General features: G+C 37.8%; 1 protein-coding gene across 2 annotated transcripts in view; it reads right to left on the bottom strand.

Moving 5' to 3' along the window:
- Positions 1–20478, bottom strand: part of znf385b (zinc finger protein 385B) — a 207198-nt gene that overhangs the window by 141714 nt on the left and 45006 nt on the right. Inside the window, exons 1-2 of one of the 2 annotated variants that reach the window (XM_065252219.1) lie at positions 10901–11010; positions 10509–10826 (exon numbers count right to left, since the gene is read on the bottom strand). In XM_065252219.1, coding sequence (XP_065108291.1) covers positions 10509–10826; positions 10901–10916 — 334 coding nt within the window. In that variant the 5' untranslated portion in view covers positions 10917–11010. Of the gene's footprint in view, positions 1–10508; positions 10827–10900; positions 11011–20478 lie in introns of those variants that run through there. The other variant, XM_065252220.1, reaches the window with a different exon arrangement.

Raw genomic sequence — 20478 nt, 5'->3', positions numbered from 1 at the left:
ATTACCCTTACGACCCTGGTGTTATGCATCATGCTCAGCTACTGTAAAAAAAAAAATACTAGAACAGTGGTCTCCAACATTGGGCCCGCGGGCACCAGGTTGCCCACACAGAGTCTGTGACAAGAAAACGCTTTTCCGGCAATCCGTATTTCCGCTATTATCCATCAGGTGGCGCTCTTATCCAACTTGAAGTTTTTCAGCACTGAAGTATTCCCTGAGGGCAAACCGTTCAAACTCTGTGTATTTTTTGAGAATCACTCTAAATCTGTTAAGGGCGCTCGATGCAAAGTTCGTCAAAACATGTATGTAGCCTATCGTGTGTGGTTCGTCGTGTTCTGCGCGTCAAGTTATCCTATGTGCATCACGTGTCTTGTCAAAATAAGTGCCTGCTGCAGACGCGTCTGAAGTGTATATGATAAAAGAGACGAGTTTCAAAGTTTACTGTTAAGGGAGTGTCTTGTGTGTATTTCGTGAACGTGAGCGTCTTTTCATCATAAACGGTTTTGACGTGTGTGCAGCAGGCACTTATTTTGACAAAACACATGATGCACATGGTTCACATGACGCAACAAACACATATTTTGAAAACAAAATTAATATACATGACACTCCAAACACATATTTTGAATTTGTGTCCCTCAGATGAGCGGTCACGAGCTGCCACTGGTTAATAGCCTCAATTTGAATATTTATTTATTACATATCTTTATATTAGCTTGGCTTTTTATAAATGTTAACATTTTAAATACAATAAATTAAAATCAACATATAAAACAAAATGTTTTAAGTAGACTATATCAAAAATAGCCTCCAGATTGTTTTATCCATTGTGGTAGCTCACAAAAAGGTTGGAGACCTCTATACTAAAACATCATCAGCACTGCCAGTGCCAGCTAACTAAGATTACTTGCTTTTCGACAGACGAGTGGATGACAGAACATGTAAGGACGACAAGCTTCATTCGCAGAGATCTAATTGGAAGGGAGACACACTGGAACACTAGTTGTATTGCATTTACATCTGAAGAACAACCAGATACCAAATCTATGTCAACAGGATCTATGTAAATGGATCTATGTGTTTGAAGTAAATGGTAGATAGGGGAGCGTCCGGGGGCAACATGTTCTCGTAGATGGATTCTAACAGCATAATTTTCTCTGACTGAGATGAGGGCCACAGTCAGGACACCGTGTGTCAGATAGCTGCATCACACCCTGTTGCTCTTAATAGTATGAATCTTTCAATGGAAACCATTAAAGTTTCATTCTGGAAAGGCTCGTTCCTCTCGCACATCACAAGTCATCAGCTGGGTCTACATCACAAGTATTTACAATAACACTGCAAAAATGACTTTCTTATTTAGTATTTTTCCCTTTTTTCAGTAGAAATATCTAAAAATGATTAAATGATGGTACTTTTTCTTGATGAGCAAAATTATCCTAACAAAATAAGTTTTTAAGTGAATTTGTGCTTAACACAAGCAAAAATATCGGCAATGGGGTGAGAAAAAAAATCTTGAAATAAGTTTTCTTAATCACACTTAATTCAAGCTAAATTTTCTTACCCCATTGTTTTAAGCACAAATTCACTTAAATTGTATAGCTTTGTCTAAAAACTAGACTTATTTTTTATATAATACATCTTAATTTAAGAATTTTTAGATATACTGAAAACAAGACAAAAAGTAGTAAGAAAGTAATTTTTGCAGTGAACAAAAATAAGACCTTGTATGAAATACTTTGTATGAAAATAGAATAACTTTAGCAAAACACATTCAAAGCAAAGGCACAAAAAATTATTTTCAAGAAAAAAAATTATTCGTATTTGTGTCTTGTTTTCAGTAAAAATATCTAAAAAATATTAAATTAAGATGAAAAAAATTAAGAACTTTTTCTTGATGAGCAAAACAACCCAAGAAAATAAGTCTAGTTTCAAGACCAAAAATATCAAATTTAAGTGATTTTTTTTTGCATAAAACAAGCAAAAAAATCTGCCAATGAGGTGAGCTAATTTTTTAGTGTTTAAGAAAAATGTTCAAGATTTTTTTGCTTACACCATTGGCAGATTTTTTTGCTTATTTTATGCACGCTCCATTTGATTAAGAAAAAACATCTTAATTTAAGAATTTTTTGATATTTTTACTGAAAACAAGACAAAAATACTAAGAAATTTTTCCATTAAAAAAATATGATTGCTTTACTTACATGGACAGATCAAGCACACAGAATAAATATTGACGGTTTAAATAAGTTAGACATTTTATATTTTTGTGTTTGTTAATATTGCATAGGTCTATATGTGATACAGATCTGTTGTGGGAAATCTTTCATTACTGTTTAAAAAGCATCTCAGAGACATCTTGAAGCTGCTTGATAAAGTGACAAATTGTGAATTTGAGATGATTATTTGGGGTTTTTTAGTCACAACACAAATTTGCATGTGTGTTATTTCATAGTTCATAAAGTGTAATATTATTCTAAAACGTGAAAAAAAATGCAAGTGACCCCAAACTTTACGGTAAGTCCGACTGGTGTGGGCTATGACTCAAGCAAGTGGAAAAGTGAATCTGTCTGGTTTATATTATTAGTCATTATGATGTTTCTTGCCACTGATATTAAAAGACATATAAACAGTGGGCACAAAACTCTCCACTCTCTCACTCCACAGCTTTATGTCTCGTCACGCTGTTCTGACAGTCTTTAGTATGACTAACACTCTTATTATCCTAAAGTTAAAAATAACCCCATAAATCATACCATACCTGAATGACAATAACCCGTATGCTTTTTTAAAGATGACCACACCGCCATCTTGTGGTCACCGCTGCTCCTACACACCCACTCACTCTCACTCAGGTGCATATAAATATACATTTTTACATAAACCACACACAGCTATAAAGTACACAGCAGAATGAAGTGGATAAATTAAGTGCCACGTTTGCAGAAAAGCTCTCAATAATCAAAGTCAGCGCACATGTGCGGCTCTTTTACCTCAGTGGTTTACGGAGCTGATCTGCTGTCAGTCAAAATGATACAGCAGTACAATGCGGTAAACACATCCTCCCCGCTGTAATTACATATGTCCGGCTCAGACTACACCGTATAATGGATAGCCTGTTTAAAGATTCAAGTGCACAGACACTCACATCTGACAGATAAAGTGAGCAACAGTAAGATTTATACATTACATCAAACACAATTTTACATAATAAAATGTAATATTTTTCTTAAGACATTTGGCCATTAAAACAATGCACATCTCTGATATAAAAAAAATGAAATGCATTACATGATTGACAATTCAAAGTTACATGTATGCATTTGGCAGACATTCCATGTACATTTACACATTTGGCAAAGATGCTTTTATCCAAAGTGACTTACAAGGCAAAGTTATCCATTTTTATCAGCAAGTGTGTTCCCTGGGAATCAAATCCACAAACTTTGCGCTGCTTGGCAAAAGTGAGCTACAGGAAAATTCAGTATAGCATAGTGACAACAGTATAACAGTAACATCAAAGACCACTTTTACTTTTCTAAATAAAATTACAGCTCCTGTTTATTACTAACATTCAGGCACACAGATGTGCTGACATACATAACGCCAACTTGTAGAAATGTGACTTCTCTACAAATGGGCAGAAATTATGCACTGAAATCCCATTTACATTATTAATGACATTAATCTTCGCTTCTGGTGTGAGACCACCATCACACTGTAGCTATATACTGTTGTCACACCTCTTCTTTTGATCATTCAGTATGCACAAATTTGGTTATTTACAGGAGCATAAACCAAACATGACACATCTGTCAGCAGCAGTTTACTTACAGTTAAAGAGCATAGGAGAAGCACACTTAAATGGTACCTATTATGGCCTTTTTACAAGATGTTAGGTGTGCCCAGAATGTGTCTGTGAAGTTTCAGCTCAAAATACCCCATAGATAATCTATTATAGCATGTCCAAAATGACCTTATTTGGGTGGGAGCGGTTTTAATGTCTGTACCTTTAAATGCAAATGAGCTACAGCTCCTCACTTCCTTACAAACAGACAATGAGTGCTTTCAGTTTAGATCTGATTAATGCAGTTTGAAACAATAGTATCTATTGGACAGAGTACAACTTGCTGAGTGGTAATGCAGGACTGTAAGTGGGCGGGGCTTTGTCAGTATGACCTCACACTGATAAGAGAATTAAAACGGCACGTCTAAGGAGACTGCTTTGGTTTAATAAGGATTAAAAAAGAAGGAGAGGGTGCATTTTTCACACACTGCCAAACACACATTTTGGATTTTGCATAATAGGTGCCCTTTAACATGTGAAACTGTTTATTGAGCTACTATGGCAACTAGAGGTCTTCTTGGGTCCAAAGAAATATACCCCGACCCAAAATGACCCAAGTCACTTTTTACCTGATGTGCATAATTCTGTTTTTTAAGAAAGTCCCGACCCGAGACAAACCAGAGTAAATTAGACCCGAGTCCGACCCACTTGCAATTTCATTGCTTTTCAGTCAGACAGAGAGAAACCCTGGTGGTGACCTCTCATGCAATTTGGCCCACTGCTCCATTTATATTTGTTATCTGACAACGACACCAAGGTAAACTGTTAAATATGCATTTAAAACTGATTGACAGGTCTGGCTCAATAAAATTAACCCATCGCCAGCCACACGAGCTTGAAAGCGCTATTGGCAAACAAAGGAGGGGTTGCAAAAGGACTCGATGCACCCACGTGAGATAGTTCAGGTCGTCTCTGGTACGTTCGGCAGAAACACATCCCTTTTAAATTACTCAAGACCGAATGCAGCTAATATTATACCCGATCCGTGTCCGAGGCACACGTAAACTTTTAGACACGAACCGCTCGGGTCTCAGGTTTTCAGATCTAAGTGGACCTCTAATGTCAACCACTGTAAGTTCAGGAGTGACTCATGGACAAAACAGTGATTTTTAAAGGACAAATTCAGTATTTTAGACTTAAAGCCCTGTTTTCAGATTGTTTATGGTGAAATAGAATGGTTTTGACTGAAATTTCAACATTTGCGGCTGCCCTGAGAATTTTCGCGTGTTTGTGTTTCATCTCACACCTCTACAATGGGTTTAATGGTGCACTGGAACAATCCTTCCTAAAATGCATTAAACTTTCGTTTACAAAGACGTGAAACTCACCGAGTGGTCAGGGGTGTTCACTGATATGCTCACACAAAAATCGCTGCAAAAGATGCTTTCCAACAGCTGTTTTAGCATTCGTTGTTAACTTGTGGACCTATTTTTCCAAACGCCTCACACCCGTACATTCTTCCGCTTAGAGCTTGAATAATAGACACTCCAGCCCAGGTGGTGGCGCTAATCCGCCATTGCCAATTGCAAGAATAGAAACAAAGTTCCCGGCGCGGAGTAATACCGTACCTCACAGGACATCTAATACAAGTCAATGGAGTTGGTAAAAACTACGATAAAACCTGTTGGAATGCGTCTTTTGCAGCGATTTTTGTGTGAGCATACCAGTGAACACCCCTGACCACTCGGTGAGTTTCACGTCTTTGTAAACGAAAGTTTAATGCATTTTAGGAAGGATTGTTCCAGTGCACCATTAAACCCATTGTAGAGGTGTGAGCTGAAACACAAACACGCGAAAATTCTCAGGGCAGCCGGAAATGTCGAAATTTCAGTAAAAACCATTCTATTTCACCATAAACAATCTGAAAACAGGGCTTTAAGTCTAAAATACCGAAATTGTCCTTTAAAGGATTTCCTCCAGCATTTATAAGTGGATGTCACTCCAAAACTTTGCACTGTATACGTGGCCAAAAACTCACAAGCGCTTATGTATAATGGTATTAGGTAATGAGATCGTGGAAAAAAAACATGTCTGGAATTCTTCATATTGGAAAGCTTCGAGATTATATTACTAGTATGCATATTCCATGAAATTAATTTGACATATCCATCATCTAACAGTGCAACAAGGTACTAAACCTGAATAAATATTTCCATTTTGCTTTGCTCATCAAACAAGAAAAAACACAGAGTTTTCCCATGGAGTTAAGCACAGTAAACCTGTCTAATGTCTGTAGCCTGTGTGCTACTTTTCCATCAATCTTAAGTTTGGCCACCACTTTAACTTAGAGTCTCATTGCCAGTCCTGTACCAACTTCACACGGTTCCTCTGCCCATCTTCTAACAAAGCCACCCAAATAATTTCCAAGGTAACGCATACAACAACCCCATGTTTGTTGAAATATGAAGGCAATCTGGATCCAGCTTCAAGATATTATCCAATCTTTTCCTCAACAGTGTAAATAGCTTTCTTTCACCCACCATTTAGACTGTGAACTCACTGATAAATTGTCACATACTGGTAAAGTGTAGGTGCTGCCATTCACACTAGATACACAAGCCAGCATCTCCACGGGCCTGTTAAACAGATAAATTATTCTCAAAGGTCCATGGAGATTATTCATCAGAGACATGACCGGTCGGTTATAATAAGGACACACCGTTCTGCTCTCACCCAGGTCAGAAATGAACAGGGGTTGGGAGAAATGCCCCAGATATTAAAAATGCCCACATAGTGAGTTTATCTAACACAGGGGCTCGCCAATTAATCAAAATGTATTCTAGCAAAAGATTTATTGTGTTATTTCTAAAACATTACACACAGTTATGTTGATACTGTATTTTTTATTACTTTATAACAGGTTTTCCCAAACTGGGTTTCTGGGGATATTTACATTTTATGATTTAATTGTAACTCGAACCCAATTTTCTTGAGTTACAATTAAATCATAATATGTAAATAAATAATTTTAAAATTAAAAATCTAAATAAAAAGATACATTTTATCGGTTATACTACGTGACTATAACACAACACTACAATATATTGTCAGGAATGGCAAGACAGATGAACCCGGGCGCAGACACGGATAGAACACTGAACGGTTTATTGGCCAAAACAAGAAACCTAAAACCCACGAGGGGTAAAACAAGACAATATACACAGGACCGGATGAAAACTGAACTGGACTATATGACATTAAACTAGACTTGACTGACTAAACACTAACAACATACAATGAACAGACAATAAACTTGGCTTACTCAATATTGAAACAGACAGCAAACAGATAAGGATAACACAGTACGATCACAGACAGAACACTGGGCACAAAGACTTTTAATAGGGACGATATAAATTACAGACACCTGAAAATAATCACAAGTAAGGGACCGGGGAAAAAGTGACGAGACGCAGGAAATGCGTTGTCAGAATAAACCAATACTAAAACCACGCATCTCCCACATAAAACATGGTACTGTCAGAACCCTGTCACAAAGACTAGATATAATTCAAGACAAGATTCTGACAGGATCCTGACATATATCAGAAAACTGAAAACTCATAGAAAATGGACAGACACATTTTATGTACCAATAAAAGAAAATTAAAGTTTAATAACAAGTATTGATAACAATAATAACTTCGTATGAAATTAGTATATTTGTTAATATGTATATTATTAGGCTACTATTATTGCTAATATATTCATATTTGTCATTTCATATTAATTGAATGTATTATTATTATTATTATTATTGTTATTATTAATATTATTGCTATTATCACCCTACTCATCCATTTTTTTTTTATAAGCTCTGATTATGCCTGTTGTACTTTCCCACATGCTTCTTCGTTCAAATATTTCCAATCTCACACCCAGTTACATTTACATTTACAGTAACACACACACACACACACACACACACACACACACACACACACACACACACACGTACATACATTTTACTGGCTGTAATGTATGTTTGTATTTTGCATTTAATTTCTCATCTGTAAATATTGTAATTGTACGGAAGCCGAGAGAGGATCACAACTTCATTTCTCGTTATCTTGAGATAACAAAAGTTGTTTTCTCGTGAGCTTGACATAACAAAAGTTGTATTCTTGAGATGTGATTAAAGCTTACGTGTACTCGACAGAACGTGTTGTTTAGTTTGTAAACAGCAAAAGCATATTTTGCTAAATTAGCATGGATGAACAAATGAGATTTTATTTGGATCAGAGATTCGCTCAAGCTGGAATAGATTTGTCAATAATTACAATTTTACAGTGGTGAATTTAGGGACCGTCTTTAAGTTACAAAACCAACGTGTTTATGTGGTTGTCAGCTATAATGCACACTTTTTAGATTTTTGATATTTATTTAAATAAACTGTTAAATATTGAAGATAGAAACGTGTACAGTATTACTTTAGAGATGGTCCCTAATTTCACGAACACGAACCGTCCAACTTTATTTATTTATTAAATTTTCGGCTACACATTACAGTAGTTACACGTGTGGAAACGGCAAAGACCCCAATTATGCATTAGCAGTCCACATCAAGATACACTAAATATTATGGACAGGAAATTACATTACGACATATGGATTATCATGTCAGGATAACGAAAAAACAACTTTTGTTTTCTCGAAGTCATGTGAAAATTAAGTCGTGATCGCGAGAAAACAACTTTAATTATCTCGAGATCACGAGAAAACAAGCAAGCAAAAATAAAAATAGTGCATGTCCTCTCTCGGCTTCCGTATAATTGTCTGTTTGCAAAATAAAAAAATTTATAATAAATAATAACAAAAATATGAAAAATACTACTGATAAAAACTTTTAAACAGTTTAGATCAAAGGGGGTTCAGCTGAAAAAAAAAACATTTGAAAACCCCTGCTTTAACAACCTTGACAAAAGTGTGGAATTATGAAATATGAAATATGACATCAAAGTAGAATTGAAGCACCTCCCCATATCCAAATACAAAGACCACTTTTGTAGCCCCGCCCACAGCTTCGCGTGACACACGTGTGTCTCAACAATCAGTAAACATGTCTTTAAAGATTGCCAAATGTAACCAAAATGACTTTTAAAAACCTTTTTTCTGAGAGACTTTTATTTTGACGCGGTGATCTGTTATGATAGTGTAACCATGGTAACGAAGTCTTGGGTTGTGGAAGAACCTCGTGGGAACAACACAGAAGCTGAATGCTTTCATTCGGAGGCTCGGAAAATAACATTAGGAATGCGTCCATTCGTTCTATCATTAACAGCGCGGAGAAATGAGGACGCATTTTGACACAGCTCTTATCAACGCCGGCGAAGGAGGTACGTGGCAAACTCAAAAAATGAGAATTAAAAACAAAGGAAATAGAAGGTCAGAAAAGGGTTGCCTGAAATAAGTTTTACAAAGTGGTAAATCAGGATGACACCAGTGCAGGCTATATTTGTGCGTTTAATTTAGGCTATTTAATATTTATTTATTTATTTTTGTCCCTGTGTGCCGAACGGAGACGGAGTTCACTGCTGATATTAGATCTTTCTAGTCTCGCGGCTGTCATCAGCAGCGCTTTGCATCGCCCAGTCAGCGGATGGCGGGCGGGTGCGGTTTTGAAAACTGGTCAGAAACGTTGGTGCGGATGGATGGCGGACGGATGATGAGTTTTGTGATGCGGTTGCGGATGAAATAATAGCCCATCCGCGCATCTCTAGTTCGGCTGCTATTTTCACACATTAATGTTTTTATAACATTTCCCCACATGTAATGACGGGGAATGAAGCCGTCCAATCATAGCAGTGGGTGTTTACGTCCAGGTCTTCAATGCGGCCCGCCCCTTCAAACGAAGCTTTTCTCCAGAGAGCCACTAATCCATGTTACAAAATATCCTATTACTTATTGTTTTTGAATGTAAAAACCATGCGAACATCATAAGTACACCTCAGACAACAGTATAAAACAATAAAATCGACAAATTCACTGCCCCTTCAAGGACAAAAAAATCTATAGTTTTTACTGCAGTAATGAAAATGATGTGGTTGAATCTCAGGCACAGAATCCTTAAGGTTGCGGGTTCGATCCCTGCAAAGGGCACATGATCTGTCATTACTGTTGTCTTTAAAAAATTCTGCTTTGTTTACTAAATTGCTACTTCCCATAAAAAATAAATAAAACAACCTCCTTTAGAGCAGACTGTGCACATGTCATATACAATCTGTTGGTTTAGGTTAAAGTCTGACTTGAGTAGTCTTGATCTCATGTCCACAACTATTTACATTTTCATTCATGGCTTTGCCAGACATACAGTGCAAGGCATACAATGCCAGACATACAGTCCCAAAAATACATTGCCAGACATACAGTGCAATCCAGCATATATTTCTCAGCATTTCCTGAAATCAGACCCATAACTTTTATGCTTAGTGAGCTACATGAACACCAATACCTCTCTCACCCAAACATTCCTGTCACATCACTTTCCTATAATAAAAATGGCAAAAATGCCACAAGAACTGACAAGCCAGGCCTCCGAGTCTAATGCTAACTCAGGGTGCATTACTGTCAGAGCTGTTTACGCCCGCACAGCCAAACGTGTGTCATTTCAAGGCAGAGTAAAAACACAGGGGGATTTTCTCCTATGCCCAGAAGGTCTTACCTTGACTGCTGTTGCTGGTAAGAGGAAGAAGAGGAGGGGGAGCGACGCTGACACTCGCCGTGGGCACCTCTCCATTATTCAACTGCTTGACCCTCTTAAGGTGAGACTTGCCATTAAAGTGGACCTGGGCCTGCGCAGCCGAGTGTATCTGGATGTTGCATACTTCGCAGAGAGAGTAGAGTAGTTTCTTCTTCTCTTGTTGCAGCTGCATGTCTGTGCTGCTGACATAACCAGGTTCCTTTACCTCCACGCAGCCAGGTAGGAAGCACAACTGTCCGTTTTCGACCAGCTGGGTGGGGCTCAAGGGGGTCTTCATACCTGCGGGAAAGCAAAGAGATGAGGGTTATAGGAAAGTGTTTAATCCAAATCCAGATGGCACTCCGGTGACTCACAGTCTGAATTCAGCATAACCCCCCAAAGAGCTTTTGAAAACAGGTGGGGAGAGTTTACATCCCAAAACCGCAGAGGTACAGGCTGTATATAAGACGCGTGTGATCGCGGATGTCTGGAGCGCTTGTGTGGGCTACACGGGTGGCTGAATGTTCTGTCCTCTGACTCCTCCCCTCGCATGCTAAAGCCAAGCTTCCCCACTTGTGGAGCGGGCACTGAGCTGCGGACTGACCTCCTGTGCCCATCTGTTGCCTTTTCAAAGAGACCCGACTCGCATGCCTTGAGCCCATGGGTCTTACGTAAATTGACCAGGATGGCGTCAGCTTAATGCACGCTTATAATTGTTAACAAAACCATTTTTAAGAAACTAGTACGTTAAATAAAATGGCAGTTTGTGCAAACTTAACTAAAACTAGTAATTTATTTATTTATTTGAAAAGATAATTTATTTAATTTATACATGTAGCAGGAGCTTTTATCCAAACAGTACAGTCTGAACACGGCATAAACGAAACTGAACTGAATTTGAAAACAAAACACAAAGAGAGATGAAGACAATTTCCATGTTCACCACCCCAGGGAGGCACGTGAAGCTACTTGTGTTTAATTTCTGTCAGCGACAGCAGACGCCATCCTCTATTGTGTGTTTGGGGTCTGTAAAAGTGAATAAATTTCCTTAAAGCTGTGTGCAACCCATCCTGACCTCTCAAGCACTACAACTGAATACAGCATAATGGTACAAAGAGCAACGGTGCGCTCTGGGAAACAGAGACTTATATGATCTTTTTAATCGGAAAATTGCAGAAACTGCATATCTAGTCAGCTCTAATGCTACGGCTGAATGATATGAGATAAAAGAGCATAAACATGTCAACTGAGTCAGCAGCATCTCTGCTTTGGTTGTAACATCCATCACTGTGCTTGCAAACGCGTGTGTATATGTGATTATGAGAGAGTAAGAATCTTGCTAAACCCACAAGTTGGGTAAATCTAATAAGAAATCACATTTCACTCCAAAATCCAAAGATAAAGAATTGTATTTTGCCTAAGGAATATTAAGACTTTTGGTCCATTATGATATCGTTTTATTTTAGGTGAAATACTGTATGACCTGTACATGTTCTTGGTTAACTCCATAGTTCTCCGTCGGACCTACACCATACCCTCAACGCATTAGCCGAAGAATAGTAAAAGTTTTATGTGTACACAAGGATCTGCGTACAGTGCGCATTATTTATTATACAAACGGATAATTTTTTCTGCAAAATGCATTGAATCCATAAGAAATTTTTTCTTTCGAAATGCTATAAATCTATTGAATTAAAATATAAATGTGCATTCATATTTGCCATGTTGTATTCATTTAGTTGACTAGTGCTATACACTGATTTAAAAAAAAACATTAAAGGGATAGTTCGGCCAAAAATGATATTAAACCCATGATTTACTCACCCCCAAGCTGTCCGAGTTGCATATGTCCATCGTTTTTCAGACAAACACATTTTCAGATATTTTAGAAAATGTTTTAGATCTTTCAGTTGATTAAATGTGAAGTTATGGGGTCCATGTCCTTCAAGTCCAAAAGAAGTGCGTCCATCCTTCACAAAATTAATCCAAACGGCTGCAGGATGATAAACAAAGGTCTTCTGAGGGTAATCCTTTTGACTTGAAGGACGTGGACACCGTAAATTCACATTTAATCAACTGAAAGATCTAAAACATTTTCTAAAATATCTGAAAATGTGTTTGTCTGAAAAACGATGGACATATGCATCTCGGACAGCTTGGGGGTGAGTAAATCATGGGTTTAATATCATTTTTGGCCGAACTATCCCTTTAATGGCATTAATCAAAACACTTACTTTGTCATATTAAGACTTCTGTCATTGCTGCTGTCATTCTTAGGACGTCGTTGCTGAACTTTTTTGACACCAATCAGCTGTAAAATGTTTAGGTCCTGCTCGATTTTTATTGACTTTGAGTAAAATAATGGAAAGTTTTTCATATGATCCCCTAAGGTCAATGTGTTATGCCAGATTTCCACCAACTGCGGAGCGGCTGCAGATCGGCTCCGCTGCGTTACGGCTCCGCACTCCGCCGTCCGCCAATACCTACCAGTTCCGTATTTGTTGCAGAGCGGCTGCGTGCTGAAGTGACGAGGATCCATGAGGTCTCGCAAATTCACGTGATGATCGCGCGATACCTAGTTCTGTCTCTGCCCACTATGCCGTTGAATTATGCGTTTTTACAAACCAGCCCAGATCAGAGCAGTACATCAAATACATCCAAAATTCAAAAAATAAAAAGGTTGCTAAAACCATTTATTTATGCTCTATCTTTAATGTATTTATTTAAAACTCCCCCTTGCTCTGTTCTTGTCTATTATTTGTTGTTTCTGTATTAATGACTTTATTTTTGTGTGTTTGTAATGTTTGTATTGCAAAGATTTAATAAAAAACACGAGTTCTCGCGAATTCAGGTATGATCACACGATAAAGTCATGGTTCCGCCCTGCAGAGCTGTCCGGCATCCGTCAAAAATAGAAGCTTTGCGTATTTCTGCCGGAGGGCTGCGGATGGCCGGAGCTGTGACGGATTCGGAGCGCAGTCATTGGAAATACACACATTGACTTGAATGGAAACCGATTGTTCCGCAGCGGATCCGCAGCCTTTCCGCAGTCGGTGGAAATTGGGGATTAGCATGACAGAAGCTGTCGTGTGAGAACAAGCAACAGCCGGCATTTTTCCTTCGCCTGAGTGACTCTTACGTAAATTATTAGATTTTGATGGCTTACGTTTCTTCCCCACCACAGGTTAATCAATGCCTTCAAAATTACTATTTTGTTTTTGTTTGTTTGTTGATCACGAAGTACAAAGTATATAAGGAAAACTAGGATTCTGTGTGTATTCAAAGCGCCTCCATTATTGTTTACAATGCGTGGATGATGTGCTGTGATTGGTTAAGGGGATTTATTGCATTCTGCAGAGGACGACGACTGGCATTTGTCGCGGTTTGGAAAAAGAGGGAGAAAAGATGACAGAATAACGCGGGGGATATTGGATTTTGCGTAAAATGAAGAATTGACTTTTTAATACTGACCTAATACAATACTGATTTTGTCGATAACTACATTTTTTTTAATGATTTAGTTTATCGCGTTTTTAAACCAAACTCTTCAATATATATTGCAGATATTTTTTACCTGAAGGAGGGGTTCTAGCAGACCAATCACAGAGCTTGCAGTCCGCACAGAATTGAAGCATTATTACATTTTTGGGGGGGTGCACGTAAGCGCAGGCTATGCGTAGGCTACACCGTACACTCGGGTTGTGCGTTCATTAAATTCTAATTTAAAAAGTTAGGTTACAAAACGAGATAACTCAGTTTTTGAAATTTTGGTCAAAACATGTTTATTATTATGTTATCATGTTTTTATTGTGTTTTATTGTGCTACTTAGCATAATATTTTTAATTAAAAGAAATCAACTGCAGTTTGAATATTATTTGGAACGCACAATCAAAAAACAAGATTTTTACAAATGTATATCGTTATCTCGTTTTGGAACAAAACTCTTTATTTATTTCTACTTTTTGCTATTTTATAAAAATCTATTATATTGCATACAGAGCAGTACAATATATAAAAAACTTAACTATATGTTGTTATTACAAAATACAAGTACAGTACATTAGCAGCATGTGAATGTAAAGGATTGATATACAGAGTCTATGCGTTTATCCAGTGTGTCCAGTAATCCTCTGACAGCATCTCAGTAATCTCTGTTGGCAGCTGTAAACTCTAATCCCTACAGATAAACTTCCACCAACTTCTCTTGCCTCTCGGCCCATTCGGCTATCTGCGGTTCCTTACCGCGTTCTCGTGAATCGCTTGTATTCAAAGAAAGAAAAACTGTAAGTGGAAATCCCTGATGTTAATCACTTTCTTTCAATGTTGTGAATCTATTTCTCTAACCCCCTGCTATTACTTAAGCTCGAGCTTTGCTCTACTTTGCGGTAAAAATGAGGCCAGTGAGAAAAGCTGCAGTGGTTTTGGTGACCTGTATACGCAGGCGGGTTTCCAGATATGCTGTGCGGTCTGTGTTTTGGGGTTTGGAGAAAGTAAATCAACTGTGATGGTCGATTCCTGGTTGTTCACAGTCGCATCTGTTCGCTTAGTGGTTAAATAATGAACCTGCCGGGGTCTCCACTTTCCCCCAGTGTAATCTCACACTCTTATGGGTCACATCAATATGCAAGTCCTTCTCAGTTCATGTTCAGAACGAATTACTAGCTTACTATTTATTAAAAACCGCATAACATACTGTATACTGCTTGCTATTTGTTTAAGCCACAGGAACTCCTCTTACTGAACTAAATCAGTTATGTCATACTTTATACAGAAGTTACAAAAGCTACTGTAGCACTCATATGGTCTCCTGTGGGTTTAAATTATAATTATTAAAACCTTCATAATGTGAAATGAACAAAGAAAACCTTCTCAGGATACATCAAAATGTTCTTTCAAGGAAAATTACATTGACATCTACATAAACAGCAGTTCAATGCCAGTTCATTTTCAATTGGTGTGCAGCCAGGAACATTTTTCTATTCCTCAGATTTTTATTGTTCAACCTCTATGAGGTGAAGTAATGGAGCTCTTATGTTTATGTAAATTATAAACAGTTTCAGTTGTTTCTATTAAATGTCCTTGGGAGAAAAAAATTGAAGAAACTGAGACAATTTGCTGTTGTTTAGATCATTTAGTTTAAGAGAAATGTTTAAGTTTATGGGCCTTATTTTAATGATCTGAAACGCAAGTGTGAAGCGCAAAACGCAAGTGACTTTGTGGGAGGATCTTGGGCGCTGTTGCTATTTTCCCGGTGGGAGAAATAACTGTTGCGCCAGGCGCAAATCAATAAGGGGTTGGTCTGAAGTAGGTTCATTATTCATAGGTGTGGTTTGGGCGTTACGTCAAATAAACCAATCAGAACGCTACCCAACATTCCCTTTAAACGCAAGGGCGCAAGTTCCATGGCGGGTTGCTATTATTATGACGGATTTACCAGGCGCACGCCAGGAGCGGTTCACAGCCGAGGAGACCGACGTTCTTGTAAGAGCAGTCAAAGACAGAAAAGTTGTTTTGTATGGGGATGGGAGAAACCCGCCCAAATCAGCGTCGGTCAAACAGGCGTGGGAGGAAATAGCCACAATTGTCTCATCAGCTGGCATCCCCAGGACGTTGCGCCAAGCGCTACAATGATGTCAGGAGATGGGGGAATCCCAAGCTTGCCAGGATAAATTGGGCACGCCGTGCAACGGGAGGTGGATTTGCCTCTACACAGGACCTGACGCCAGCAGAGGACATCGCTGCGTCCACCCTCACCGCTGAAAGGGTTTGGGGGCTTTGAGATCAAACCCAAGAAACGCAAGCAGTCCAACCCCAAAGTACACTTACAAATCCAGTTCACATACATTAAGATTTCTTATGAAAACATTTTAATTATTATTTACATAAAATAAACGTAATACAGCTACACAACAAACTTATGAAAATATTTTAATAAAACTATCACCACAATGATTTCCCTTATCTCATGTGTTAATATTTTTTATTGTAACAATTTATGATTTGCAAAAATAACTGTTGCATCTGTGTAGATTAGATAAGCAAAGTGTGTGCGCGTTGTAAGACAATTTCCTAAATAAGATAGCACCTCCCCAAAGGACACTGCATGGGGGCAAAGTGAGTGCGCGAGAAAAGCCTCTCTCCACGATTCACAGTGGACTTCCCACTGAGACACATTTGGGTTTCAAAGACACACCTTTAGGGTGTCATACATTTGTATTCTTTTCTCTAAAAGTAAACTGTATATGGAATGCTACATTCTGCAAACACATGTATCTGAAACTGGTCTTGTTTGGTGTTATATGAAGTGTTTTAATGCAAGTGGTACATTTGGGTTTATTAATATGACAACAGGATTCAATGTTAATCTGTGACAATAAGTAAATTTAACCTAATGTTGGGAGACAACTCCCACCTTAGACATGTTGACCAATCACCCACTGTATGTATATTAGGCAACACCCCTGGGCTTACAAGAACCAATCAGTATGTCATATCACAATGCTTTGTTCTCTGGATATTTAAGGAAAATGTCAGAAGATTCAGGCGGGACTTTCAATATCGAGAAATGTACCCCCATGATGCTGTCCTGGCACAGCATCATGTATTGTCATTTTACTTTGAGGAATCTGTAACCAGATCTCCATCTCCTTACCAGGTATGCAACGGTTTTTGTTTATTTCGTATTTGAATTGGAATGTAAATTGGCTTCTGAATTATGCTTTTCTTACCTGGTTAATAAATTGTTAAGTTTGATTTATTCTGTGTTGCTCGGTAAATGTTGACACTGCAAGTAATATCGTTGTATCCGTAGTTACCGTAAGGACTGAAATCAGGCTAGGATCGGCCCAAACCCAGTTAGATAGTGAATAATACATCAGCTGAGGATTTGTGAGATACGAATAGCAATTGGCGTTAGTTTAAGTGTACTTAGAAGCGTGGAGGCTGTGTTTCCGTTTAGAGTAACATTTCTGATTACTCTAAATAGGGTCAGCCTCAACCTCTGTTTATTTCAATGTTATTCTATTCATTAATCTTGATTAGAAATAATAATTGTAATAATTAAGTGTCACCTCTAAGGGGACTAAATAAAGTATGTTTAAAGTTGAGCACGCAGAAAGCGGCCGCGTAAGCGTATAGTCCAACCTCTGGCAGCGACCAACACTGATTCGCTTACGACCGTTGACCAGTATATTAATTATGAGGCCCGTACTAGGATCATGTGCGACTGTGAGAACCGAATGAACGAGTGTAATACCAGAGCTTTATCAGAATAAATAAACAAACATCCATCTAAATTCTGTAAGTTTTAAAAGTAATAATCAATCCGATTTGTAATATAATATAAACTAAATCTTTGTCTTTGGAGTCAGATTAGAGATAAATATACCTAAATTACGTAACGCCAAAACGTCAACTACAAAGCACCTGAAAAGACCGAACGCGCTATCAATCCTTCCCATGCGGTTTGGACTTCGCCATTGGGCCAAACGGATGGATGGGGGATATAAATTTTCACCCCACCTTACAAAGTGGTGATTCCCGGGACGTGATATTCAACCAGTGAGAAAATCTTATCAAAATGTACAAAGTACGACTGATTCGATCCCTGGAGAATAAGAGTCTTTTCATGGAGCTAAAGGTTTGAACTTCTTCTATTTCTTCAGCTGATGTGGTAAGTCAATCTTTTCTTTGCCTTTTAAAAATGTTAAAGGGAATGTTTTAAACATCCCACATTTATGAAATAGGTTGAAAATATACCTAATGTTAGACTGGAAATCAAATCCGGTGGGGCCTTTAAGGATGAAATGAAACCACATTATCAAAAAATGCTGTGTAACGCTATATGAAGAATGAATTGCTTTGCTCTGTTAAGATCTTTTGTTTACGTGCCTACGGACAACAAAAGATCGTCTTTCATTGGAGTTAAATCATCCAAATTTGTTCTGATTCTCAAACAAGGAAAACATCTAGAATCTAAATTTAAATCACCAAATTCTACACAATTGTTTTTGTTGTGACAGCAAATGCACAACCTAGAAAAGATAGCTAACAAACTTTAACAATTAAAAAATGATGTTGGATGATTTAAACTAATGCAATTAATGTGTTTGCATGTGAAAGGAGGACTTGGACAGTTGAGATGTGATAAGCTTACAGATAGTAAGGTTTTTAAATGCTGCATTTGTATGTAGATGTGATGTTTGACAATCAAGGGTAGCTATCTGTCTGCAGATCTACCATTTGTATGGATATGTGATGTTTGACTATCAAGGGTAGCTCTCTGGGGAGTCTATTGTATTCAAGGTTGTGAGTGAGCCTTCTAAAAGATCACTCTGGACTGAATGAGGATGAAATCAGAAAGTCATATTACAATTACAAACTTCTAATTCAATGTATTCCTCCATTGATGAGATACAATTAAACAAAATCTAAAATTGTTGCAGGAAAATATAATGTTGTTCTAGGCCAATAAAACACAAATGGTCCTATCTCTCACTGTGAGACACCAAACTGAGATGAAAGGGCTTACCCCCACTCAGATAACGGGCTATCCATTGTTCCAAAGAGAGAACATTGTTTTAAGAGAGACATTTGTCTGTAACCATATTTTTCCTTCTGTAAATCTAAGTGTTCTTTAAGAACTTGATAAACACCAGGACTGTTAAAAGTTCTTGGCTTAGTCTTTCCCTATGAGTCTGTGAAAATTGTCCAAAGACAGTTTTGTACAGCTTTCTGGAGATGTATAAGGCCACACAACTTTTAGTCTTGAAACTGTTGTAGGAATACATTAGCATGAACCAATGAAAAACTGTGCCTCACACCAGTCTGTCCAGGGCTGACACCTTTTCACATTCAAATACATTGATACAGTAACATCTTGCAAATTACAAACACCAGCCTGGTGTTCCTTAAAAGAGATCAGTAATGAAAGTATTTTTAATTCATACTATTTTAATGTAATATAATCTATATTGTGATCAAGTTGCAATATACATTATATTATAATGGCCAAACAGGCCTCAGATGGTAACATGTGGTGCATTAAATGTACTATGGAATAACTTGCACAGGCCAAACCCACAGAATTGGTCCACTATGCAGTGTCAAAAGGGCGGAATGTGCTGTCACATGTTGCCATGTTTTAACACTTAAATATTACATGACACTTGTGATAGTAAACCAAACCCCTTTAACTGGAAATCACTAACCCATTTTTAATCCAATACAGATTGGGAACATGCTTGTGTGGCTTTAACAGCCAGTTAGCATGTGTTTAACATTCTCATTGCAGTGATCCGTTTACATTTTCTGCTTTGTAATTGATCGTAAGGCATTGATATTTCTATAGAACACATTCTAGTTGTTTGTTTCGTATGTGTTTCTATGTTGAAGGATTTGTCTCCTATGTGGTAAACTCTGCTATTCCCTGTATAGCTGCAGTCAGACCCTATAGAGGAGCACAAAAATGCCATGTGGCTACATTGTGTTATAATTGCATTAATGAAAATGTTTTACCTCACAACAGGATCCAGTAGCACTTTTACCATGTTTCCTAACTAAAAACACTGGTGTTGGAAGACTTATTGAGCCAGATTACAACCTCATACCGATAATATCGAACTGGCTCCCTGTTTTAACAACAGGACTAAATTTGCATCACAATTTATCCTCCTCACCTTTGTTGCAGCATGGTATTCACACATAGCCTCAGTTAAATTAAATCACATAGCGAACACTCACTTACCAAGAATTAGTCATTATTTCAAACTGTCTGAATTTAAGCATCTGTTTTGGGTTTTCTTTTCAGAAGTTTGATCAGTTTAATGTCTACTGAAATCTTGATAAAGAGCAATTTTCTAAGTTTAATACTATTATTTTTGACATTTGATTTGCTCTGTATGTAAGACATTTAAAACTATCATGTTTATCACCACGCACCACACAACATAT

This window comes from Paramisgurnus dabryanus, chromosome 15 (genome assembly GCF_030506205.2).
Source record: "Paramisgurnus dabryanus chromosome 15, PD_genome_1.1, whole genome shotgun sequence".
NCBI lineage: Eukaryota > Metazoa > Chordata > Actinopteri > Cypriniformes > Cobitidae > Paramisgurnus > Paramisgurnus dabryanus.
Note: the sequence above shows the minus strand (reverse complement) of the source record. Positions and strands in the feature narration are given on the sequence as shown.